Source organism: Ahaetulla prasina, chromosome 3 (assembly GCF_028640845.1).
Source record: "Ahaetulla prasina isolate Xishuangbanna chromosome 3, ASM2864084v1, whole genome shotgun sequence".
NCBI classification, from domain to species: Eukaryota; Metazoa; Chordata; class Lepidosauria; order Squamata; family Colubridae; genus Ahaetulla; species Ahaetulla prasina.
In genome coordinates this window covers 127,377,116-127,402,963 of record NC_080541.1, presented here as the reverse complement: position 1 = coordinate 127,402,963, position 25,848 = coordinate 127,377,116, and the positions used below count along the sequence as shown (strand labels likewise).

At 39.0% G+C, this 25,848-nt stretch overlaps 2 protein-coding genes across 2 annotated transcripts in view; one reads left to right on the top strand and one right to left on the bottom strand.

The window, feature by feature from the left end:
• Positions 1 to 238: 238 nt before the first annotated feature.
• Positions 239 to 14,915, bottom strand: TSEN15 (tRNA splicing endonuclease subunit 15). Its single transcript, XM_058178588.1, has 4 exons — positions 14,724 to 14,915; positions 7,654 to 7,735; positions 6,072 to 6,207; positions 239 to 814 (listed from the first exon to the last, which is right to left on the bottom strand). Exons 1-4 carry the CDS (start codon positions 14,889 to 14,891, stop codon positions 610 to 612), a joined length of 591 nt encoding a protein of 196 aa, XP_058034571.1. The 5' UTR covers positions 14,892 to 14,915; the 3' UTR covers positions 239 to 609.
• A 6,627-nt stretch (positions 14,916 to 21,542) lies between these two features.
• The window catches only part of COLGALT2 (collagen beta(1-O)galactosyltransferase 2), a 51,962-nt gene continuing 47,656 nt past the window's right edge, over positions 21,543 to 25,848 (top strand). Inside the window, exon 1 of the mRNA XM_058175524.1 lies at positions 21,543 to 22,014. Coding sequence (XP_058031507.1) covers positions 21,719 to 22,014 — 296 coding nt within the window. The 5' untranslated portion in view covers positions 21,543 to 21,718. The remainder of the gene's footprint in view (positions 22,015 to 25,848) is intronic.

The window sequence follows — 25,848 nt, the reverse complement described above, 5'->3', positions numbered from 1 at the left end:
ATAGAAGATACGGTACACATATTGGATTGTGCTATATAATATTTCTTAAGGTTCCTGGAGCGTCATCTCCAAATAAGGTCATGGTATTGGGAATATTGGCAACTATCAGTACCATTAAGTCATCTTTTCCAGCTAAGCTACATCTGAACTAGAAAAAAAGGGAGAAAACATGTTTCCCCCCCCCCCCACTTATATGAGTGTAAAGGATTACAAACTTGGTCACACAATTCTTTATTCTGCAAGGAGACTGAAATTATGCGAGTACTTTATTGTAATACACAAAAAGGAATTCATTGGAATGGGCAGATGTTTTATAAAATTAGTACCTTTATTAGGGCAACTATTGCCTCAGGAATAAAAGATAGAATTCCTGTTCATTCCAAAAAAGATGGTTTACTGAAATACAGCTAGACTGTTGATGACAGATTCTAGAACTGGTCTGGACATCTTTGATGTCTGACTTTGTTACAAGAAGCAGACTTGAACATCTTGCCAATTCTCAAGCTTTAGTGTGGATTTTCAAACAAATGTTCCAACTCCCAGCTGCTCCTTTTAATAGCAGGCTCATTTACATTAGAAGAATCCAGAGAATCCTTATCCGCTTCCTCTTCATCTCAACAGCCTCTTTCTCTTCTTCCTTCCTTGTTTGCTGTCTGCATCTGCAGGACTGTCCGGAGGATCTGGCATTACGAAACCATCCGTCAATTTATAGTAGACAATTGTAGAGTCTGTTTCAACTATTGCCAGTGTGATAGAAAGTGGGGAATCAGGTTTCGCCTGCATTGTGCCTGTGCTCTTCATGATCTGTCTTAACCTGGAAAGAATGGAGGGAAGGTACAAAAGTCATCACTGAAGCCCATCTCATTTAAATTTCACCTGAAAACAATCCAGTTTGTGTCCTGAATTAATAATGCCCACCCTTTGTTTCTAAAAGCTTTGTGATTTTTTTTCCAAGGACTGCATCTATTATAATGAAGACCTGCCAGAAAGCAAAGTTGACAGTACTTACGTATCCCAATTCTAGAGATATTAAGGCAGAGGTGTCACACTGGCGGCCTGCACAGGCCACACCCACCCCAGTTCCACGAAGTGAAAAAACTTTGCGATACATCACATGACTGCAATGTGACGCCATGAGTTTGACACCCGTGTATTAAGAAGTTCTACACTACCCAATTGTATCTACAACAAATCACCATTGTGTCAAAATGGCATAATAATGCAAATGCTGCCACTACATACTGGCATCTAGACGCCTGATGCAAGTGTATCGGTTGTGCAGTTTGCCTGATGACATTGTCAGGTACTGTAGGTCATCATTTGGCTCCCTCCTGTGAGAACCTGTGTCAATACTTCTTGATACAGTTGCACTGTCAATGGCCATTGGCTAATGACAGCTCTAAAGGTAAAAAAAACCCAGCTATTCACCAGGACCATGAAATGGTCCCTCTAAATGCTAAATAGCAGATAATGAACAATATGGAAGGTGTATCTTTACAATACTTGTTTGGTTTTCTGAAAACTGTTGTTTTTTTTGGGTGTTTTTTTTTTGTTTACATTTATATCCCACCCTTCTCCGAAGACTCAGGGCGGCTTACAGTGTGTAAGGCAATAGTCTCATTCTATTTGTATATTTACAAAGTCAACTTATTGCCCCCCCAACAATCTGGGTCCTCATTTTACCTACCTTATAAAGGATGGAAAGCTGAGTCAACCTTGGACCTGGTGGGACTCGAACCTGCAGTAATTGCAGGCAGCTGGGTTTTAATAACAGGCTTCTTACAGCCTGAGCCACACCGCGGCCCACACTTTTGGCTGTTGTCAGCCAAAAGAAGCTGGAGAACAGAGTTTCTTTATCTGAGATAACAGTGATGTTCATATATTATTTTGCTTCAGTCTACTAAGCCAGTAAGAGGTAGCCAATGGAACATCAGCATACTTCCAGAACCATTAGAAGGCTAAATGAGACTACCACGAAGCAGCAAAATTTGGTAGGCCCAATGAAAACTTGGGAGAGGTCTGACCCATGCTCTCCCCAGCAACCTCAAACCCCACAACTGAGCACAAAGAGCTCTTTCCTGCTCCCATTAACAGTGGGTGTTCAACTAAGCTTTAGATCCCTAACACCATCTCTTTGTGTTTTGAACATGAGCGTGTATGTTCTGATTCAAATCAGAAGCCTAGCATGTAGGAAATGAAAGTTTAAATCTTTCCTCTTCCTGTCCCTGTTGTTCATTATCTAAATCTCTTATGTTTATAGTAATTAAAAAGTCATGAAAAAGCCTACATGATGGAAACTTCCTCAGGAAAGAAATTAATTTGGAGTCTCAAAACTTCTCATCCAAGCTTCTTGGAGAAGTGAAACGCCTTCAAAGAAAAACCAGAAAGTCCAGTTGCCTCTTGAAAAAGCACCTTTGGGACAACCATGACTGGATGATTGAGAATCTCCATGGACATTTAATTAATTGGGAAGGTATTTTTTTGGTACACAATGTTTCTAACCCAGAGTGACAAAAACTTTTTTCAAACATTTAAGAAATGAAAAAACAAGTTCTGGTCTTAGTATAAGGTGCTATTTTAACCCATACATTCACACATAACAGTGTTATATTAACTTCTTTCACTTCATATTGATTATTTGTTCCTCTTAGTTATTCCAGTAAACTTGTACGTTTCAGATCTCAAATGCTGAGATAGGTATTTAGAAAGGGATGAAAAGGCAGCAATGACCAACCACTAATGTGCTATCCAAAGAAATTGCATGGATGTGACCATGAGGTCACCAAGTCAATTCACCCTTAGACGTTCCCATCAAATTCTGCAAAGCTTTTAGTTTAGGGGTGGGAAATCTGCAAACCTCTGCATTTTTGCTAAACTCTACTACCCAAATGTCCTTCACTGTTGGCCACACCCCTTAGTGTCCAGTGTCAGTATCAGAAATCAAATCTATCATTCAATCTCCAAAATGGCAAGAATCAGCTCATTTCCTTTACAAATACTCTTCAACTTATAACCATTCATTTAGTAACCGTTCAAAGTTATAATGGCAGTGAAAAAGTGACTTAGAACTGTTTTTCACTCTTACAAACATTGTAGCATCCCTGTGATCAAAACGGTCATAGGTCACGCGGTAGATCACATTGTGTTCTGACCTAGGCTTCCCGAGCAGCACTAAGCCGAGTCCTCATCCTGATAAACCCCTTTTATTTAATTTACAGTGAATTCCTCTCCAGCAAACTCTTTCCTCTCACACAATATTTCAAGATAGTTCACAATTACCGACCTTTATCAGGCTTGGAGAGTGGCCAGACCGATATCTTTCAGACACCGCAATACTTGGCAAGAATGCAGGAATGAACTAATTGTCTCCTGCAAACACCCTCCACTTTTGTTCCTCTTTTATTCCCTATGGGAGGGGCCATTCATCATCCACCTGTGGCCTTACTCCCAGTCGACCCTTATTCCTTAGCTGTTCCCTTCGTTTGGCAACTCTGTGCATGTGCACACTGGGAACAGGCTCCCGCTGTTCGTCTGCCTCACTGATGTCTGACTCCGAAGGCAGCTGATACCTGTCATACGGCCCTGGCCCCATCTCTGCCTCTGATGCAGAGCACTTGTCAGAGCCTTCCCCAGACTCCAGGACTGGCCCATGTTCCTCCCCAACCTCCTCACTCTCCGAATCTGCTGCCAGCTTCGCTAGCTACTGACGGGCCACAACAATAGGTCACGTGGTCAAAATTCAGACACTTTGTCAACTGGCTCATATTTATGATGGTTGCACTGTCCCAGAGTCATGTGATCCCCTTTTGATAAGCAAAGTCAATGAGGAACCTGATTCACTTTACAATTGTGCTACTAACAACTGCAGTGATTCATTTAACAACTGTGGCAAGATAGGTCATAAAATGGGGCAAAACTCACTTAACAAATGTCTCCCTTAGCAACAGAAATTTTGGACTCAATTGTGATGTATTTTCCATCCTTTCTCATTACCACCAAGTCTTATCCACATAAGCCAGCTGTGTTCATATAGTCATGAGTGATTTTTTGAATTCCTAACCTCAATGCCCCATTCTATGCCCCACCGCAGTTATTTAAATGCAGGGATATTCTTTTTTTAACTGGGACCAAGTTAAAAAAAAATCCAAAAACCAAAACAGGCAGCCAGTAGCAAAGATGTCATTGTTATTTCACCTGAAACAGGAATGTGCGAGGTGACTGTCTACATACTACTCTCTGCTGGTTATGATTTATGTGAATATCCTATAAGGGAAGTTATCTCTGGCACTAAGGAAGTCAGCATTTCTGACGCCCTCAGGCATCACTGCTGGGGCGGAATTCATTCTACAAAGGTTATTTGTGAAAGGAACAGAGAAAGGAATCAGACTGTGAAGCTCTTTATCTGTAAATACACTGAAAGCATTGTATGGCGCATCTGCCATGAATGGGGATTTTGACAAGCTCTGCGGTGAACCAGCAGAACAATGCAGATGGGCAAGCTGATTTTCTACTTGAAAAGCCCTGTAGGGCCAAAAATGAATATCCCAGTGGGAAAGAGGGAAATGGAATACGTATTTCCACATTACCTGCACCTTCATTATTTATGAGTTTATTATTGAATGAACATCATTAGTAGATTTATGAGAAAGTGTTAACATTATTGACATTAAGAGATGTTCCTATCAAATTACTTATATATATATTTGAATAACGTTACGTTGAATTATGTTCTAAAACTCAGAAACTTTGATTGCTTTTAGGGAACGTTGGTTGCATTAAATATGGGAAATTACTAAGAGAATAATTTTATGAAATGGGAAAACCACTATTATTCCAGGTATTAAGAAGTGGATGTATACTCTTCCGATTTTTGAAAAGGCATTTTTAAAAATAATAAATGATTGTTTCTCTTTGGCAAAGGTTTTATGATATTTTACAATGTGTTTATTTCTTTTTACTCTGAACTATCCGTATCTTCTTTAACACTAGTTGTATGTGACATGTTTAGATTATTCATTTTTTTCTGTTTTCCTTGTTTTCTGTTTATAATTAGAGTAATTATGTTCTTTATTTTTATTTACAGTTTGGTTGCAAATATGTTTTAGTTAGTTGGGGATATATTTTGTATTTTTAAAAAACTTGTAATAAACTATTAAAAAAAAACCTGCACCTTCTCACACTCATTTTAAGATTAGCCCCAATTGCTTTGGATGTAGCAATTTTACTAACAGGAAAGGAGAGAGCAGGAATGAAAAAGCCTATTAAAAGGCAACATTTATCACTTAATTTTAAAAATAAAGTCAACTAGAACCTTTCTATTCATCCTCTCACATATCACCTCTCAATTACTAGAAGGATCAAGTACCACATTAAAGATTACAAATCTCTGTTTTGCAGGGATAACTTTTTCACCTGCACATGTTGTAAAGGTTTTCTGTATGCTGGGTACTCATTGACTATATTCAGAAAACCTGATAGATTTGTTGCTTTTTCCTTCTTCTCTCCCACCCAGAGAAAGAAAAGGTAGTACTGGTATGAGTAAACTCCCCTCCTTTGTTATCCACACTTGGTGAGGGGAGAGGATAGGACAGAAGGAAGCCAAAATATTGAGAAAAGCTGCTTAAAAGCTAGAAGTAGCTAACAAATGAGGAAGGAAAATATTTGGCAAGACAGAAAGCCAGGCTGACTGGCTTTTCTGGAAACTGCACCCCACCACAACCAGCAGAGACCAGTTTGGGAAAGGTTGCTCTAAGGTCTTGAAGCAACACAAAGCAAAATTGTAATATATAAACAATCTTGAGTAGGGCTAAACTATATTTTGCTTAGAAACCAGTTAATGCAGTGTAGTAGTGAAAGTGCTGTGTCCGAACCAAGAAGATCCAGACTAAACTTCCTTTTCAGCTATGGACTTACCAAGTGATACTATTCCTACTCCAAAATGAAATATGAAAATATCTCCTGAGACACGATCATACCACTAGGAGTTCTCAGAGAACTCCCATTTAGATCAAGTGTGATATAACTGCGAAAATCAACAAATAATACAATACCAGCCCTCCTCAGACACTCACCTCTCATGGCTGAATGATACCTGGGCAGGAGTTGGCACCACTACCTGCAAAGGCTCGGTTTCTTTCTCACGTCCATGGAGACACACCAGCTGGAACTCTGCTAGCCCAGTGAAGGATACCTCGTGCCAGTTTCTAACTGAAAGGTATAGCAGAGAATAACAAAAACCAGAATGAACTATGAAACAGTGCTGATAACTTTTCCATTGAAGGACCTCAGTGTTCTAGCCAGCATTTATACAATTAGGTACCAAGGTCTTACGTGCGTTGGTAATATGGATTAATTACATCTGCCTCACTCTTTTCCCTCAACTGTATTCCGTCTCTTTTTCTTTAATTTCACAACAACTTTTGGAAAAAGGTAATCCGATTCAGTAAGCTAAATCAATCCAAATACAGAAGTCTGGCAGGAGTTTTTGCTGACTATATCCAGCAAAAACTGTGGCCCTCCAAATATTGGTAATTGACCTCTCCTAGCACCCTTCCCTATTTGCTATGTGGGCTACAGATACTAGAAATAGTTTAGCAACATCTGGAAGCCACAGAATCTCTTCATCATGAGCAGATGTCAGAGAATTTGCAGGGGTACTCTCTGCCCCTAAAAGTGCTAATTATATGTGATTGCATGCTATGGCCTACTCAAGTAATCCGAACTATGCATGTGCACACTATATTGTGATTGAAGGAGTGGTAATCCCAACACATCAAGAGGACATCAGTCAGTGGCCACAGAGCATATTGTGTTCCACCCATTGGGTGCATAGTGAATTGGTGGGCACTATGTATGTATGCTTGACATCATATTGTTCATGGCATTAACATATAATGATGGTAGGCAATTCTTCAGAGGCAGTCTTAGAGCCTAATAGACTCCTTTAGGAGCAATACAAGCAGGGTAAGGTAAAAGAGTCCCTGCAAATTTTACTCACTTCCATAGTCATGTGGCCAGCATGACATCACAAAGCACTGTTACCATCCCACCGAAATGGTACCTATTTATCTACTCGCCTTTGCATGCTTTCGAACTGCTAGGTTGGCAGAAGCTGATGCAAGGACAGGTGTTCACTCGTCACATGGCACTCAGGTTTCAAACCTGGGCTGCCAGCTTTCCAGCCACCAAGCACAGCGTCTCAACTGCTGAGCCACCGCACCATCTCATATAAGCAGGGAAGCACATACTAATACTTTTTCTCCAACTCACAAGCAAAGGCACTTAAAACAAGTGGACACTCCAACTACTCCAATTTCCAGTATCTCCCCTACTTTTAACACAGGGAAGCAACCTTCACAGGAATGTAGTTTGGGTGTATGCATGTAGGTTCACTTGTATATGCAGTGTTAAAATTTGCCCAGGGAATCTAAAGTTGGGAGGACCTGTAGTTATTTCAGATAACTGGAATCCCAGTCACAGCTTTAAGCGGTAGCTGTAGAAATCTAGGGGTTTCTTGAATCACATAAAAACTGTTCTTGATGTTTGTAAATATTGTGCATACCACAGCACTTACACACACACACACACACACACACACACACACACACACACCAATATTACAGGTTACCCTTTAAGGTATCTCCACTAACTTACCTTCTAGAAGGTCCAAATAAACTAAGAAAGCGGCATATACCCCTCCGCTGTCAGCCACTTCCAATGACATCATTTTTGTGAACTGAAATAGACAATGGAGAGCAATAGATGTAAAAGCTATTAACAAGAGTTCTGAAAAATGATACTCTATGCAACAAAACCCAAACAGAATTGTATCTACAATCCCTGAAAGTATTTTCCCATCAACTGCAGAGGGTTTTATTTTGGCAGAACTCCAAGAAAAAACACAACACTCGTTCTTTCAAAAAAAAAAAAAAATGGGGGCGGGGGGAAAGGCCAGTGAAAATATTTAACGCTAGATGAAGTCTGTTAAAAGACTTACAGATTGTGTTTTAAATGCCAATAAAACTATCCTCCGAAAACTATAGCCGCAGGGAATAATTTACTGATGGTTCATAAAACAGGTCCAGTTCTGTCTTAAGCTTCTGGGCTGGAACTGATTTATTTCTGTGTTTTGCTTAGCACCTGGCACAAGAAGAGTTTATGGATGATTGTGCCAGAATCCAGACACGGAAGGATTGGGCCCAAGGTGAATGTGTGTCTCTTGTTAACTGGGGATGTGGGCCATTACTAGAACCTAAGCAACCTCTGGAGCTCAAAATCTGGAGCAGAAAACCAGACAAAAGTATAAAGGCAGCATATTATTGTTGGAAGGAAGGAGTATTTATATAGACAGGTAGTCCTCAATTTATGACCACAACATGAGCCCAACAATTATGTTGCTAAGTGATAAATTTGTTAAGCGGGTTTTGCTCCATTTTACAACTTTTCTTGGCCACGGCTGTTTAGCGAATCACTGCAGTTGTTAAATTAGTAACATAGTTGTTAAGTGAATCTGGTTTCCCCATTCACTTTGCTTTAGAACAGGGGTGTCCAAACTTGGTCCCTTTAAGACTTGTGGACTTCAACTCCCAGAGTTCCTCAGCCAGCTTTGCTGGCTGAGGGACTCTGGGAGTTGAAGTCCACAAGTCTTAAAGGGACCAAGTTTGGACACCCCTGCTTTAGAAGGTCACAAAAGGGGGGGGGGGTCACATGACCCCAGGACACTGCAACCATCATAAATGTGAGTCAGTTGTCAAGCAGCCGAATGTAAATCATGTGACCATGGGGATGCTGCAATGGTCGTAAGTGTGAAAAATGACCATGTCCTTTTTTTCAGTGCTGCTGTAACTTTGAATAGTCACTAAGTGAACCGTTGTTAGTCAAAAACTACCTGCATTTTCCTCTGTGAGTAACAAAGGTGGAATAAGAATCTAATAAATGTTAAATGTCAAAGTACTTAAATTAGTAATACATCATACTTTTCTTGTTGCTCATGCCAATAAGGAATCTCTATTCCTTATTGAGCATTTTATTACTGCTGTTGATTTCATGATGATGACATCCAGAGATTTCCCACCAGCTGCCCATCAAAGGGGCCAAGATTGTCAAACCTTATTTTCTTTTGACATGCATGCATAATTCAAAATAAATTGCCAGATTCAGACACAACCTATCCTGACTGTATATTAATATCTAACAACAGCCTTGCTAAGGTTGTTAGATATTAATAGCCATTAATAACCAACCAAAATTTGCCATAAAAACTATGGCAAATTTTACCCACATCTGGCACAGTTTAAAACTTCAGCCAATTTTTAAAGAAAAAAAATCTTCCATGTCTTAGAGTCTAAACGCAATTCAATTATAAAGCTTTTATTTTATAAGCTTGAACAGACTAATGCACTCCTACCCCTCAGATTATTTGTGTTATGAGAACAGCAAAATAAGTGCCCTTTCAACAGAGCAAAGACCTAAGAAGGGGTTATTATGGTAATACAATAGATCATGGGAGTTCTGCATTCTGTCAAAAATCTGCTTGTTAATCTAAATTCATAAACGGAAGTATTCTCAAGGGCTCTGAACTTACATATACTTAACCTAAAAAATATCTGCTTATTAATCTAAATTCATAAAAAGAACTATTGTCAAGAGTTCTAAACTTACAATGCATAACCTTAAAAACATTTGTTATATTTTTTTTTCGATTTATAATTTCACTGAAGAATTTTTAACAGTAAAAACCACAAAAGAAAATAAAGAAAAATAGTAGAAAAAAGAAATTATAAGAAAGCAGCTTCTGATCATCTTGACAGCTATAAATGCATTTATATTTTGCCCCTTCTCTCTCAAATTACATCATAATTTCCTTCTTTCCATAAACTACCCTTTCTAAGGCTGAAGGTAATCAACAACTGGCAGATGACCTGAATGAGTTTTACTGCAGGTTTGAAAGGAAACTACAGCCACCTATCTCCACAACCCCCATCTCAGACACAGCAACAACAGCCAAGCCTCCTACAACTGACCCCATTTCATTGGGTTCACAACCCCTAGTGATCACAGAAAAGGAAGTGCAGGACCTATTTCACAGACAAAAGCCAGGAAAAGCGCCAGGCCCAGACAAGATAACTCCTTCTTGCTTAAAAGTCTGTGCTGACCAATTGGCCCCCATCTTCACCCATATTTTCAATAAATCACTAGAGATGTGCTATGTTCCTTCTTGCTTCAAACGCTCTACCATCATCCCAGTGCCGAAGAAGCCCACCATCAAGGAACTGAATGACTACAGACCAGTTGCTCTAACATCTGTAGTCATGAAAACCTTTGAAAGGCTAGTGCTTTCCTACCTGAAAACCATCACGAATCCGCTTTTAGACCCCTTGCAATTTGCATACCGAGCAAATAGATCAACAGATGATGCTGTTAATATGGCTCTGCACTACATCCTACAACATCTTGAGTCTCCAAAGACCTATGCAAGGGTCCTTGTTGTAGACTTTAGTTCAGCATTCAATACCATCATTCCAGACATTCTTCTAACTAAGCTAAACCAGCTACAGGTACCGGAACAGACTTGTAAGTGGATCACAAGCTTCCTAACAAACAGGAAGCAGCAGGTGAAGCTAAGCAAGATCACATCAAATACCTGTACAATTAGCACAGGGGCCCCAAGGCTGTGTGCTCTCCCCACTTCTCTTCTCTCTGTATACCAATGACTGCATCTCCAATGATCCATTTGTTAAGCTACTGAAGTTCGCAGATGACACAACAGTGATTGGTCTCATTCGAGACAATGACGAATCCGCATATAGACGAGAGGTCGAACAACTAGCCTTGTGGTGCAACCAAAACAATCTGGAACTGAACACACTCAAAACTGTAGAAATGGTGGTACGCTTCAGGAAAACCCTTCCATACTTCCACCTCTCACAATACTTGACAACACAGTATCAACAGTAGAAACCTTCAAATTTCTGGGTTCTATCATATCGCAAGATCTCAAATGGACAGCTAACATCAAAACATCATTAAAAAGGACAACAAAGAATGTTCTTTCTGCGCCAACTCAGTAAGCTCAAACTGCCCAAGGAGCTGCTGATCCAAGTTCTACAGAGGAATTATTGAGTCTGTCATTTGCACCTCTATAACTGTCTGGTTCGGTTCTGCAACCCAACAAGAAAAACACAGACTTCAGAGGATAATTAGAACTGCAGAAAAAATAATTGCTACCAACTTGCCTTCCATTGAGGACCTGTATACTGCACGAATCAAGAAGAGAGCCGTGAAAATATTTGCAGATCCCTCGCATCCTGGACATAAACTGTTTCAACTCCTACCCTCAAAACGACGCTATAGAGCACTGCACACCAGAACAACTAGACACAAGAACAGTTTTTTCCCGAAGGCCATCACTCTGCCAAACAAATAATTCCCTCAACACTGTCAGACTATTTACTGAATCTGCACTACTATTAATCGTTTCATAGTTCCCATCACCAATCTCTTTCCACTTATGACTGTATGACTATAACTTGTTGCTGGCAATCCTTATGATATATATTGATATATTGATCATCAATTGTGTTGTAAATGTTGTACCTTGATGAACGTATCTTTTCTTTTATGTACACTGAGAGCATATGCACCAAGACAAATTCCTTGTGTGTCCAATCACACTTGGCCAATAAAATTCTATTCTATTCTATTCTAATCTTCAAACCATAAATCTCAAATTCATTTTTCTTTTTTCAGCAAAAAGTCCATAAAGCATTTCCAGTCACTAATAAATGCAATTGTTGATCGCTCTCAAATCAAACAAGTTAATTTTGCCATCTCTGCTAGTTATGTCATCTTCACCAACCATTCTCCATTCTGGGTATTTCAGAGTGTTTCCAATTTTGCATATTGACATCAGTATCATATACTATCTAAACATAATCTTTTGTGGCTCTTTTTTAATTTACTGTCCATTACTGTACCTTGGAATTCTTGATGAACATATCTTTTCTTTTATATACACTGAGAACATATGCACCAAGACAAATTCCTTGTGTGTCCAATCACACTTGGCCAATAAAAAATTCTATTCTATTCCATTCCATTCCATTCTATTCATCCCACCACAAAAAACTCAGGTTTCAAATGAATGTTTTGCCTTTAAAATTCTTTGTATCAGTATATATATATTTATCTGAACCCAGAAATTTCTGGCTTTTTAGTAGAGCAGGCATGACAAAATGGCTTTTCATGTTGTCCACATTTCGAACACAAATTTGAAGTATCTTTGTACATTCTAGACAATTTTTCTGGAGTCATATACCAACAGTACAGTCAGGAACAATAAATTGGCAGTCAGGGTTAAATCCAAAATGAGTACAAGTTTAATTCATTCTTCCCTAAACAAGTATTGAAACTACTAACGGTCAAGGTAAAGTGATGGTAGTTAAGTCACTGGACTTCAAGGCGGGCTGAATTTTAGATCTCTTGTGGGCTCAAAGGGATTCCAAATTGATGATGCGCTTGATCCTTCCCTCAACCTGGTCAACTTCTGCAAGTTCATTGTTTTATAAAAGTTCTATTTTAGATGATGATATTATTTATTCAATTGTGTCCAATTGTTGGTGATTCTATGGACCAGTTCTCTTCACATTTTCTGATCCTGTATGGCTTGTTTCAATTTATGCTCTGGCTTGTCTCCACTACAGATACTAAATACAGTATCTAGCCACTGTATTTTTTGATCATTCTGAAGATAACTGCCTTTTCCAGTGAGTTTGAGCGCATGTCATGACCAAAATAAGTGAGGCAGAATTTTGAGATTTTGCCTTCTAATGATACAATATGTCTGGTCTTATATGCTTTAGTACTTGCTTGCTTATCACCTTTGCTATGCAAGATATGTTCTCCACATACTTTGAACAACTCAAATTTTCCTGCTATCTTTATTTTTTCATGGTAATTTTCAATCTTTTTAACTATATATTTTTCCACTGTTCCATCAGTGTCCCTTTTTGTATCTCACCAGGTTTGTTAATTTCCTATTACAATTATCTGTGTCTTTTGTGAAGTGTAAATTGATTTTACCCATTTAATAAAATTATCATCCAAGTCCATATCCTTCAAAATTTTAAGCAAGAAAGTCCTGTTCAACTTGTCAACAAAAAATTGTGGTTTTTTTTTTGTAATTTATGAACTTATCTAAACTAAACTTGAAGCTCTCTAATAACTCTGGCAGCTTACAACTAAAAAAAATCCTATTATATAAAAGAATATAACTGACCAGAAATAAAATACCAGAAGAAAACCAAAACAAACCAGACCAAAGCAACACAAAATGTAGGGAAACGCATCCATAGTCACTATGTCACCAAGTTCTAGGGAAACAACCTGGACTTCATTAATTTCCTGAAGATCATAAGGATGGGAGTTAGCCAAATGGGGAGGAGACCATTCTAGAAGGCAGAGACTGCAACAAAGAGACGAACTTATCTCCTAAAGATGCTCTTGAGAAGTAATAATAATGACCTGTACTGAATGGGCTACTCGAAAAAGAGGGCCTTCTGGAAGAGATCCATATCATATCATTATAGTGAGGGGATGAGAAGACTTTCACCTTTTTTGTCCTACTAAGCCCTTTGCTTGAGATCAGCATTTCTTCTCCTTCATTCTTACATCCACATGAAATGCAAGCCCTCTGTCAAACAATTCCATTGATTTTGTCTTATGGAACAACCAATTTTCCCAACAAAAAAGCACTCTGTTTTTTCAGACTGACAATTGGTAAATAGCTCCTTTTTAAACGAAAATGCTCCAGAATCCTTTTCTCCCCTTTTAATAAATTCTTCCTTAATTCTTATACATCATCTTCATGGCAATAAATTACAGATAAGTTTATTGGCATATGGCCATGATACAGCACATCAGTTCCTTTCCCTCTCCCTCCAGAGTTGGTCACATTTAACATACGGTCAAGTACCAATTCTGGGGACCTGTTTTCCTCTTTCCTTTAGGTATGTGCTATCACTTCAGGAGGTATAACATTGCTGGACAAAGGTTACAGTCAGTGATGGGATTCAAGTAATTTAACAACCGGTTCTCTGCCCTAATGATTTCTTCCAACAACCAATTTGCCAAACGGCTCAGAAAGTTAACAACCTGTTCTCCTGAAGTGGTGCGAACTGGCTGAATCCCACCACTGGTTACAGTCTTTAAAATATAACATTTGTCCTCAGGCATAATGTGTGGTTGGTCAAGATCCTCCAGCTCCAAAATCCATCTCTGCACATTTATTCTTTTATTTTCCTTTTTTGCTGGAGACTTGAGAAACATCGAGTGACCATTTCAAGTTTGCATTGATCAAGAGTCCAACGTAAAACAGGTTATTTTGCATTTAGGTTAAGTTTTAAACTTTCATGCACACATACTTATGGTACATACATACACACCATTCCTCCGTCCTAAGAAAATATATTATTGTTACACCTTGTACTTCTTTAACTTCTTTAAGGTGGCTTAAGAAAATTATTACTCATAAAAGACAAAAACAGCTCACCCTTTTCAACACTACATTTCTACATTTTATTTTAACATCCATGCAGCTCTGGGCTTTACGATAAAAGAATGATGCATTTCCTAGGAATTTTCTACTTTGCTACATATATCGGTAGATGAGCAAGCCAGGTATCAGAAGGGAGATTTTCTGTTCCCCCGGTTCTTTTTCCACTAACCGTAGGATGAGTAGACAGCCAATCCTCTCGAAGGGCCCATTTCCCGGGCTTTGATTCTTCCTCCCCCTGACCACAAACCCCGGAGCATACAGCGACCGAACCTCCCTCCTCATTTGCTCCGTCTCCGCAGTCGCTCTCCGATTTTTCCATTCCCAATTCGCGTGTCATTCAGCTTCGTTCCGGTTGGTGTTTCAACAAAATAGTTCCTCCGCCAAACTTTTAAACGAGCTCTAGGGTTCCACTTTTCAGCAAGCAAACGCGTCATTCCTAAGAATATTTGCTTTTTTTATCTCTTTCATTTTTAAATTTCTTCTTGCAGGTTCCGATATTTATTTATTTTTAAAAACACTCCTCCTTTAGCAGCTCTTGATTTGCAAGACGCTCATATTTTTGAAACAACAGAGAATGAGATAAATCTATGTACCTCAAATGCATTAGAATTAGGAGTCTAGCACTAAATTCTCTTACAATCCATTAAATTACTCTGCTGGTTATATATTAAGCAGCATGATGTGGCTTCTCAAGCAACTAAATTTAAGTGTCCTTATTGATAGATGTAAATATTTCTGACTATTTACTTGAGACTACTACTAATATAAAAAGATAATTTAAAATCCCATAAATTTACAGGTGAAAATGTTGATATTATTTCAAGATTGATAGAGGGATTGCTGTGTTAATACCTTTAAGGTATTTCAAATGATAGTTCAACTGCTTGGAAGGATTTTATGGAAAGGAAAATTTCACAGATTTTCTTCATCTAAATAATGGTTATCATATGATGAGAAAGATTTTAACTTTATGACTTTCAGTTTTATATTATGCATAAATTTTAACTTGTCAAGTGACTCTCTGACAGTGGCAGTAGAATGTGAAACAAAATAACAGAAAAAGAATATCTCTGAAAGCAGCACAAGAGAAACAGTTTTAAAAAATGACTTTGATAATATGGAGAAAAAAGAGATTTTTCGGTAAAGATTCTACAATTTTAAGGATTCTAGAGTTTTACATGTAATGTAAGCAACAGGTGTTCTGAATGTTCCTTCCCCACTGGAATGACCTTTGAAATATGGATTATCAGTTTTGAATGTTTGCAGATTAAACAAATGAAAAGATTTAAAAATAGGTAAGCACCAATAAGTTTATGTTTTAATATTTATTTATTTTTATTTATTTTATTTTGTCATAACAATATATGTAGGTATCATACAAAAAGATTATATAATATATAAACACGTATATGAGTAAATATAAGGAGGTATATGCATATATGTATATAGGAAGAAGAAAAGAAAAAAACAATAGGACAGGAACGGTAGGCACATTTGTGCGCTTATGCACGCCCCTTATGGTCCTCTTAGGAATGGGGTGAGGTCAATAATAGAAAGTTTTTGGTTAAAGCTTTTAGGATTATGGGAAGAGACCACAGAGTCAGGTAAAGTATTCCAAGCACTGATGATTCTGTTACAGAAGTCATATTTTCTGCAATCTAGATTAAAGTGGTTGACATTAAGTTTAAATCTATTGGTTGCTCTAGTATTATTGCAATTGAAGCTGAAGTAGTCTTTAACAGGAAGGACATTACAATAGATGATTCTGTGAGTTAAACTTAGGTCTTGTCGAAGGCGACGGAGTTCCAAGTTTTCTAAGCCTAGGATTTCAAGTCTGGTGGGATAAGGTATTTTGTTGTTTTCAGAGGAATGGAGAACTCTTGTAAAATATTTCTGGACACGTTCAATTGTATTGATGTCAGAGATGTGGTGAGGGTTCCAAACAGGCGAGCTGTATTCTAGAATTGGTCTAGCAAATGTTTTATATGCTCTGGTTAGTAGTGTGGTGTTTTTGGAAAAGAAGCTACGCAAGATTAGGACAACTCTTAGAGCTTTTTTTGCTATGTAGTTGCAGTGGGCTTTGCCACTTCATTTGACATGAAAACTCCAAGGTCTTTAACGGGATGGGAGTCATCTGTAAGGTAATGTCCATCTAGTATGTACTTAGTGTTTGGGTTCTTTTTTCCTATATGTAAGACTGAGCATTTACTGGTTGAGATTTGGAGTTGCCAATAATAGGTGAGATATTGCCATACAATTGGATTTTAGCAAGTCAGGAGATTTCACATAGCTATTTTATTTTCCTCCATAGACAGTAAGTCACAAAACATGGGTGAGTTACAAATGGAAACTCATATAATGAAGACTCTCTTCCCCCAGTAATAAACAGTGGATAGTGGTAGTAGTCATGATATTTCAGAGTTTTTCTTACACTTCTGATTTTTTAAAATTATGTTTTCTGTTCTGTGCACACATTTCTTCTTTACAGCTTTTTCCATTTTCCATTGATCTGTCTGGGAATATATTTATTAATGCTGTTAAAACTAAATCAAATCAAATGCATTACAATTGTAATATAAGACTGAATGTAAGGCTTATATGTTTAATTCAAACTGAATTTATACATCATCAATTTATTTACATCAACTAAAGAACATCAATGCAAAAATCTAACAAAATATTTTTTTAAAAAACTCTTGGAGTTACAAATCTTTTGCTATTATTATAACATATAACATGTAACATAGCGGGGCTGGCTTAAATTTTATTGGTTTTTTAAATTTTAAATTTTTATTATGAATTTTAATGGGTTTTAGTTTAATATATTTTAAATTTTTTAGGCCAATTATGTAATAAGTTTTTAAATTTGTTTTTAATTGTATATTGCACTGTTTGTTTTATTTTGGCTGTACACTGCCCTGAGTCCTTCGGGAGAAGGGCGGTATAAAAATCGAATAAATAATAAATAATAATAATAATAATTATCCCTAAAACATATGAAGAACGGTTGCAGGAACTCGGTATGTCTAGTTTAATGAAAAAAACGACTAGGAGAGACATGATAGCAGTGTTCCAATATCTCAGGGGTTGCCACAAAGAAGAGGGAGTCAAACTATTCTCCAAAGCACCTGAGGGTAGAACAAGAAGCAATGGGTGGAAACTAATCAAGGAGGGAAGCAACCTAGAACTAAGGAGAAATTTCCTGACAGTTAGAAGAATTAATCAGTGGAACAACTTGCCTGCAGAAGTTGTGAATGTTCCAACACTGGAAATTTTTAAGAAAATGTTGGATAGCCATTTGTCTGAAATGTTGTAGGGTTTCCTGCCTGGGCAGGGGGTTGGACTAGAAGACCTCCAAGGACCCTTCCAACTATGTTATTATGTTATTTCTATCATTAAATCTAAATTGTATTTTTCTTCAATAGAAATTGGAAAATTAAATCTGTCTGGAAACAATTTGGGATTTTCTCTGAGTTCAACTGGAGGAAAAATGTAATAAATAAAGAACATCTGTTCATTCTTTCATTACTTCTTTTACAAGAATGGAAAAGAGTGTTCAGTTATTTTGATTTTGTGTTACAAGTATGAAATTCTAGAAGTGTAGTCTTAATAAGTGCTTCCTAAAATTACTCCTATTAATGGAAATGCTGAAAGGCTATGCTGTGCTTCCAGAGAATATTAATTGAAAATATAATTTGAGAAAGATAGCATTTTACAGATTTGAAAAAATTACATTCTACTTGATGAAAAATGGGTCCTTCATATGTAATGTATCTTTAAGGGTTTTGGAGGGAAAATAAGAGCGGGAAATAGCACGTTGCTAATTGGCTGAAGCCTCCAGCTGAACTGTATATAAGGAGGGGTTTTACCGTTGTTTGCCGCTGGGTTCACCATATAGTAAAGAGCTGTTGTCACTATCCTGGTCTCCTGCCTCATTATTGCCCGGATCTAACATCATATATTTAAATACACTGATACTTGCAGGAACGATTATATTTGAGCTGTTTAGTCATCTGAATCTAAGTGTCTTAACAATTTGGCTGGACTTTGCTAAACTATGATAAGATTAATTTTAGCTTAATATGTAATGTGGATACAGATATTCTGTATAAACCATGATTTTATGATTTAACACATAGAAATCAAGCCATTTGCGCTTTAGTCAATATATTACAATTAAGTGAACTATGACTTAAGATTTTTTATGAGCTCTCTTTATTTGCTATACCATGGGTACTGTATTTTAAATTATATTTAGTTGAGAACAACTCAGGCTTAATGGCAGTGCTAAAATTTGCTGCAGTGGGACCTAATTTCAATAAACAACAATAGCAATAGCACTTAGATTTCTTAGATAGTGGCTGCTTTTTATATAGTGGCTGTTCCCCTACAATAATATATATAATGCGAGAGGGCAGTATAGGGACTTCCAAACTGCTTCACTGTGCTTTACAGCCTTCTCTAAGCGGTTTACAGAGTCAGCGTTGCCCCCAACAATGAGTCCTCATTTTACCCACCTTGGAAAGATGGAAGGATGAGTCAACCTTGAGCCAGTCAGGATTGAACTCCTGGAGTGAGCAGTGTAGCCTTTAGAACTACATTCTAATCACTGTGTTACTATGACTGTGCTTCAAACTGGATATTTGAGGATAAAACAATAGCTGGGGTACAATATAATAAAATCTACACTACCTATGCTGCTGTAACTGCCCCCAATACATCACGTTTTCTGGAACTGGTGAGGAATAGAAGAGATCATATTGTCATGTAAATTTTTTTGAACTTTCTATACAAATTAGGAAAAAATCCTTATATTAAACATATACTGAGGACACAGATTTAAAATTGCCTGGATATGTCTTTGGTTCCCATCCTATGGGATTGTATTTGGTTCTTCCTCCGGTAGACTATATGGATTTTTAATATTGCACCAGTTGTCATATTACAGTATATATATATGAATGATTTTTTTCTTTGATTTATTTATCTATTCTAGATCATCATCTTCATTTAACGACCCCTATTTATCTATTCTAGATAATTTCAGGAAAAGAACCTTTTTGTTTGCTGTTCTTGGTTCACTTGCTTAAATTAAGCAAAGGTAGATGTTGTCCAGTTGCTGCTAACATAACTGAATTGGGTGGTAGCCCATTTCTGCTTCAATCCAATGCAGGGGTGAAATGCTTCCAGTTCGGACTGGATCGGCCAATCTGGTAGCAATGGCGACGGGTGGTTCGGAGAACTGATACCAAAAATCTCTGCCCCCCCCCCATGCCCAGCTGAGCCACACGATTGTCAGAACCTTTTTTTTAACTTTTAAAAGCATTTTTTACAACTTATTCGACTGAATAGGTTGTAAAAAATTCTTTCAAGAGGTAAAAAAAGGCTCTGATGATTGCAGCTGAGCCGCGTGATCATCAGAGCCTTTTTTTTGGGGGTACTTTTAAAAGCATTTTTCTACAACCTCTTCTGCTGAAAAAGTTGTAAAAAAATGCTTTTAAAAGAAAAAAAAAGATCATGCGCCACAGCTGATCACCCCCCGTGTGCTGTTCTACTTACCGCATGCCTCATTTTTGTGTGCACTGTGCATGCGCACTCGCATATGGTGCATGGTGCGCACTGCACATGTGCACGCAACATGCATGCGCAGCCAGCGAACCGGTAGTAAAGCAGTTAAGATTTCACCATTGGTCCAATGTCAATGTGCACTTGGGTACAATTCAATTTTATAAGTGCACATCCTGGAGCTGTATTCTAGACATTTATTTGCTATAAATGTGATCAGTTCTAGTGGACTAGATGGATGTATGCAGTGGTGGGATTCAGCCAGTTCGCACCACTTCGGGAGAACCGGTTGTTAACTTTCTGAGCAGTTTGGCAAACTGGTTGTGGGAAGAAATCATTAGGGCAGAGAACCAGTTGTTAAATTACTTGAATCCCACCACTGGATGTATGCAATCGCTTTTTCAATGAATAGATGGTTAAGTGAGTTTGTAAATGCTGAGAAGACTTCATCAAGTGGAATAGCATTATTCCTAAGTGACCACTGTCATACTTGTGTTGCATACTACTGAGTAATGAGAAACATGGGAAACATTCACAGGAATTCAATTTTCTGTGAATCAGATCACAGATGGTTTCCAGGCTGAGAAGAAGATGAGGGACTACTTGCAGAAGTGTACAACCACTCTGGATTATCCTTCTGTTTCCCTTTCTCACTTCAGACAAAAGTGTATCAGATGTAAATCCTTGGCAAAGAAAGGGGAAATTGTAAATATTTTATTTTCTCTCTTTATACGTTTGTATTATATTGATATTAATTGTTTCCTGATTGCTTATTTGTACTCTGTGAATATCATTAAGTGTTGTACCTTAGAATTCTTCATGAATGTATCTTTTCTTTTATGTTCACTGAGAGCATATGCACCACGACAAATTCCTTGTGTGTCCAATCACACTTGGCCAATAAAAAATTCTATTCTATTCTACTAACGCCACTGCATTAGAAATATATCGGTGGGATTAGAAATATATCAGTGGGACGTCTTTCAGGCAGAACACCAGAAATCTGGGGAGAGTACGGTTTCCCCTCCCATATTTTTTTTAATAAAAAAAGCATTATAATTCAAGACGACTACTGACCTTTGAAATATACACAGTGAAATACATACATAAATGAATACATAAAAACTCTTCAGGACTTCCAAAACGATTTCACCAATCTGCTTAGCCAGATGCCTGGGATGGTTCATTGCTTGCTTCGTATTGGTCGGTTCCGATTAGCATTATTCCCGGGACCTTGGGGCGACTGCGGAGAGAAAGGAAAGGAAGAATGAGAAAGCACGCATTGTTTGTTTTGATTTGCGCCAAGAGTTAGCGAGGAGCTCAGGATTGGCTGCAGGTTTGCCGCCGCTGCCACCAATCCGCCTTTGGCAAAAGCAGAACTCCCCCCCCCCCGCCCTCCTCCTCGAGCAAATAATTAAAAGCAAGGAGGGAGGGGAGGCGGAAGAAGCGCGTCTTAGTTGGAGCGGCTCCCCCGCCCGCTCTGCTCTCTTTCCCGTGCAGTCGGACCTGCAGGTACGCCGGGAGCTCTTTGCTTCTAACAGCCGGGTCCGCAAGAAGCGGCTTCCCTAGCCCAGTCCGAAGTTGCCATCCCCGCGAAAAATGGCTGCGATCCCGGCTTTCTCCGCCGCCGCCGCCGCCGCCTCGTTGCGCCGGCGGCTCCTGCTCTTGCTTCTGCTTCATTTCCCCGTCGCGCTCTGGCTGAAGGGCAACGGCTGTGTCGCCGGCACACCGGAGGAAGCGGCGGCGATGCCCAGCTCGTCCCCCCTGCCGGAATCCGCCTTGCAGAAACCCACCGTCTTCTTGGCCATCCTCGCCAGGAACGCTGCCCGCTCCTTGCCCCATTTCCTCGGCTGTCTGGAGAGGCTGCGCTACCCGAAGCACCGGATCGCCATCTGGTAAGGTTGCCAAAAAGCGCCGCCGGAGAAGAATCGGATAAGGGATTCGATGGAGATCGGGCGAGCCGAGAGAGGGGGGGGGGAGGTTTGAAAACATCGCGGGGGGGGGGGATCCTTCCCCCAAGTTAATTTCCAGATACTTGGTCTAAAGATGCAAGGGAAACTGAGCGATGGCCAGGAACTGATGCCGCGTGTGTGTGTGTGTCAGGTATCGTTGCTAACTGATGGGGGTGTGGGTGGGGTAAGAGATTTAGTCTAAGTCTACTTCTACTTTAAAGAAGTAGTCTACCTCTTGCTCAGAATCTTCAAATTAACTTTTTAAAAGCACGGGGTTACAATGGGATAATAATGATCCTCCGGTAGTATGGTGGCAGGAAGGATAAGGAATCATCCATGATTTGAATGAAAAATGTATTGTAAAGATAATAGGCTAAGTGTAAATGAAGGGAGGAGATAAGGCAGATTTACGAAGCAAGCAACTTTTAATATAAATTAAATCTAATGTTGTTAGACTCCTGCTTTTTAGATAGTGGCTGTTCCCCTACAATAATATATATATATTATATATAACGAAAGGGCTGTAATGTCAGTTTATACCTGATTTAGGGAGACCAGATGGGAATGTCTTTTGTATGACTGGAGAGAAGTGATCTCTTCAAACCCCCCTCCCTTTCCCAAACATGACATTAAGTTATGACTGCCTGTATTTGAAATCCCCCCAGGAAAGGTATTTTGGAGGAGCCTTCTGGAGGCTGCTGAAAGGCATTTTGGCAGCCTGTGGATAAAGAGTTGCTGCTGAATCTACCTACTCAGGAATGATAATACAGGGAATTATTCCCTTAGGGGAATACCTGGCTGGATCTGCTCTTGACAAAGTTGTAGGCTTTGCCAGTTGCTGCTGTATGAAGAGGTTTCTTGGATTCAGTGTAATGGTGTACATGCATATATATTACAAAAAGAAACGCAGAAGCCTTTTAAGTCTTCTACTTTGTTAGCTCCAAATATTAACAAAGGTTTATATGCTAATATGAAGGATACGTTCTTGGTGATGCTGGTTTAAGATTGTGCTTTGTGCATGTGACTGGTGCTTTGTTGGTCTATGGCCAGATCACAAATCTCTGAGGAAGAGCTCATGAGAAGTGCTGAGCTTGAACATTAGGAACAATATATTGAAGTGGTCTATTCTGCCTTCAACTGAGTGGATGTAGTAACACAAATCAACCCTCTTTTCTCATTTGTTTCATAATCTAACTATCCATCTTGGGTTAGCGGAATAACCTTCCCTTAACTTCTGGGGTCCCAAGTCCAAATGTTTGGATGGAGTAGAATTCTTTCTAGTAGAGAGAAGAAAGTTAGAAACTCTTTAATCGCTCCTCTCCTTTCTGAGAGGCAAACTGATTTTATTTATTCTACTCTTCCTTTGTTTTCTTGTTGTGTACCAGAGGTATAATCCTTAATCCTGTGACTGTGGAATGGAGCCAACATGTGCCACTGCAGACCACTGTAGACTTCAATGGTGCACCACTGTATTTGTATTTGCTAGGGCACACGATTCAAGTCAAAGTGGACATCTCTTTTAGTATAATTACATGTTTTAATGATTTAACGTATGGAGAGAATTCCCGTGATTAAGGGCTCCTCGCTTTAGCAAGACTATACCTCAAAAAGGAGGGAGAAAAGTAGAAAGCAATAAAACAGGCTCAAGTTTTTGGTACTCGGTCCTTATTAAAGATGTTTTCCAGTCTTGGAAAAAGGTTCTCGGAGCCTGTAAAACAGCCAGTACCTGGAGTTTTAATAGTCCCATTTAATATTTTATTCTTTCAACTGGAAAATGCAAAAGATAAGCAGTGGGGAAGGTGGTCTATATGGGAAGTATGGCAGATAGGAACAGATTGTGAAACTTTGTAGTCTGGTTGTCAGTAATTTGCCAATTCTGAAAATGATGGTTTAGTAAAGGTGGAAATGTCCCCTGCATGTAGCTATAACATTTTATCTCTCCAGTTGTAGTGCAAAGCATTTGTTCAGAAGGCCATTCTAAATCATGCACTCTGTCAAGCAGATGGCTTCTCTCCTCTTGTGTATGAACCAACCACCATTTTTAACAGACTGCAGTGTGTGTCCATTAGTGTATCAAGGTAGTTTCCAATCAGAAAAGAAAGTATGGTGTGCTTTTGCTTTCCAAATCAAGAGTCATGTTGCATATGCTCCATTATGCTTCAGTCTTAATTTTTTGCTTTACATATTCAGAAAAAGACATTTTATAGATGAAAATGACAATCCTGTTTCGTCACTGGTACATGACATTGAGAAGGCAGTTTTAGTTCAATGATAGAGCAAAGCTTAGATACAAAGGAAATTTGTTAAATCCCAGGAAGTTTGGATTACGATTAGCAAAGAATAATGTGAGAAAGAAACCCTGGAGAAATCTTAACCTCTGAGCTAGATGCAGCAGTGTTCTAACTCATTATAAAACGAGTTAAAGCCTTCATTCAAAACTCTGTTCAAACTCAAGAAAGAAAAAACCCCAACTCCATGTTTGTAGAGAAAGATACTTTTACTGAGTATGAACTGTACAATGAAAGAAAAACAAAGTCTGAGGCAAAATTGCATATTGAAAGCATCCCCAAATCCCTCCCCCCAAGGACCCAAGTTGAGTGTCCAATCCACATTTCCCCAAGGTGTCATGTGGGGTACTTCTTCAGACGGCCCCATCTATATCTGGTATGCTGGAATGGTTGACCTTGAGGGCTATCAGCGCTCTCTGCAGCTGCTATGAAGACAGTGAGAATTTTCCTCCCTTTTTCGAGACATCTTTACCAGCTCACTTCCCCCCACCTCAAATACCAGCAATGCCTCCCCCCTCCCATTACAGTGGCAGCCGAAAGCAAGCAAGCAAGCAAGCAGCATAGAGGCTGAGAACTTCCTCATGTTTTTGTGAAGGAACTGCTTTGCTAGCTTTTTTAGATAACTGCAAATCATTTCCAAGCAAAGAGTTCAGTTAAGTATAACTTAAGTTGTGCTGGTTCAGGAAATATAACTACAGGTGATGGCAACATAGGTACAGCCTAGAATATTTTAGACTTCCAGCAAACCACTAACCAGACAAGATTCAGCAATTGTTGGCCCTTGTAATAAACCTATTCCTTAAATTTAAACTTTCCCAGTCTGGCCTCCATATGTGGATTTTGAATTCTCAGAATTGCCAACATGGCCATTATTGGATAAGGACTTCTGAGAGGAGGTCGACACATAGCATGAGAAGCTGAGATGGGCTGGCTAAACAGCATTTATGATACCAAAATTGGTTATTGGCTAGGGTGGAACATGTGGCTTGTTCTTCATTGGCAGAAGTCTCTAATCAGGATTTAATTTACTTTTTATATGTCCAGAATTTTATATATTGTATAACAGATGTATGCAGCACTTTTTTTTCTTCCTAGCATTTTCCCACAAATGAAGGGTCTGCTTTTTTCAGATCAACCAAAGGTTGAGCCATTTGGTGTTGACAAGAATTGACTGACAGACCCGGGTGTCATGGTCTAGAGCAGGGGTGTCAAACTCGATTTCGTTGAGGGCTGCATGAAGGTTGTGCTTGACTTCGGGGAGCCAGGGTGGGCATGGCCAGCTAAACATCACTCATGTCGGGGGTGCCTGAGCGCTTTGCCAGTGAAAACAGGCTCCCAAGCTCCATTTTCAGCTGTGACGGCTTCCTGCAACCCTCTGCTAGCAAAAACGGAGGTTGGGAGGGCCGCTCATGGCCCTCCTGAGCTCTGTTTTTGCTGGCAGAGGCACTGCAGGCCAGTCCTTTGCTGTTTCCAGGGCGGCCCTGTGGGC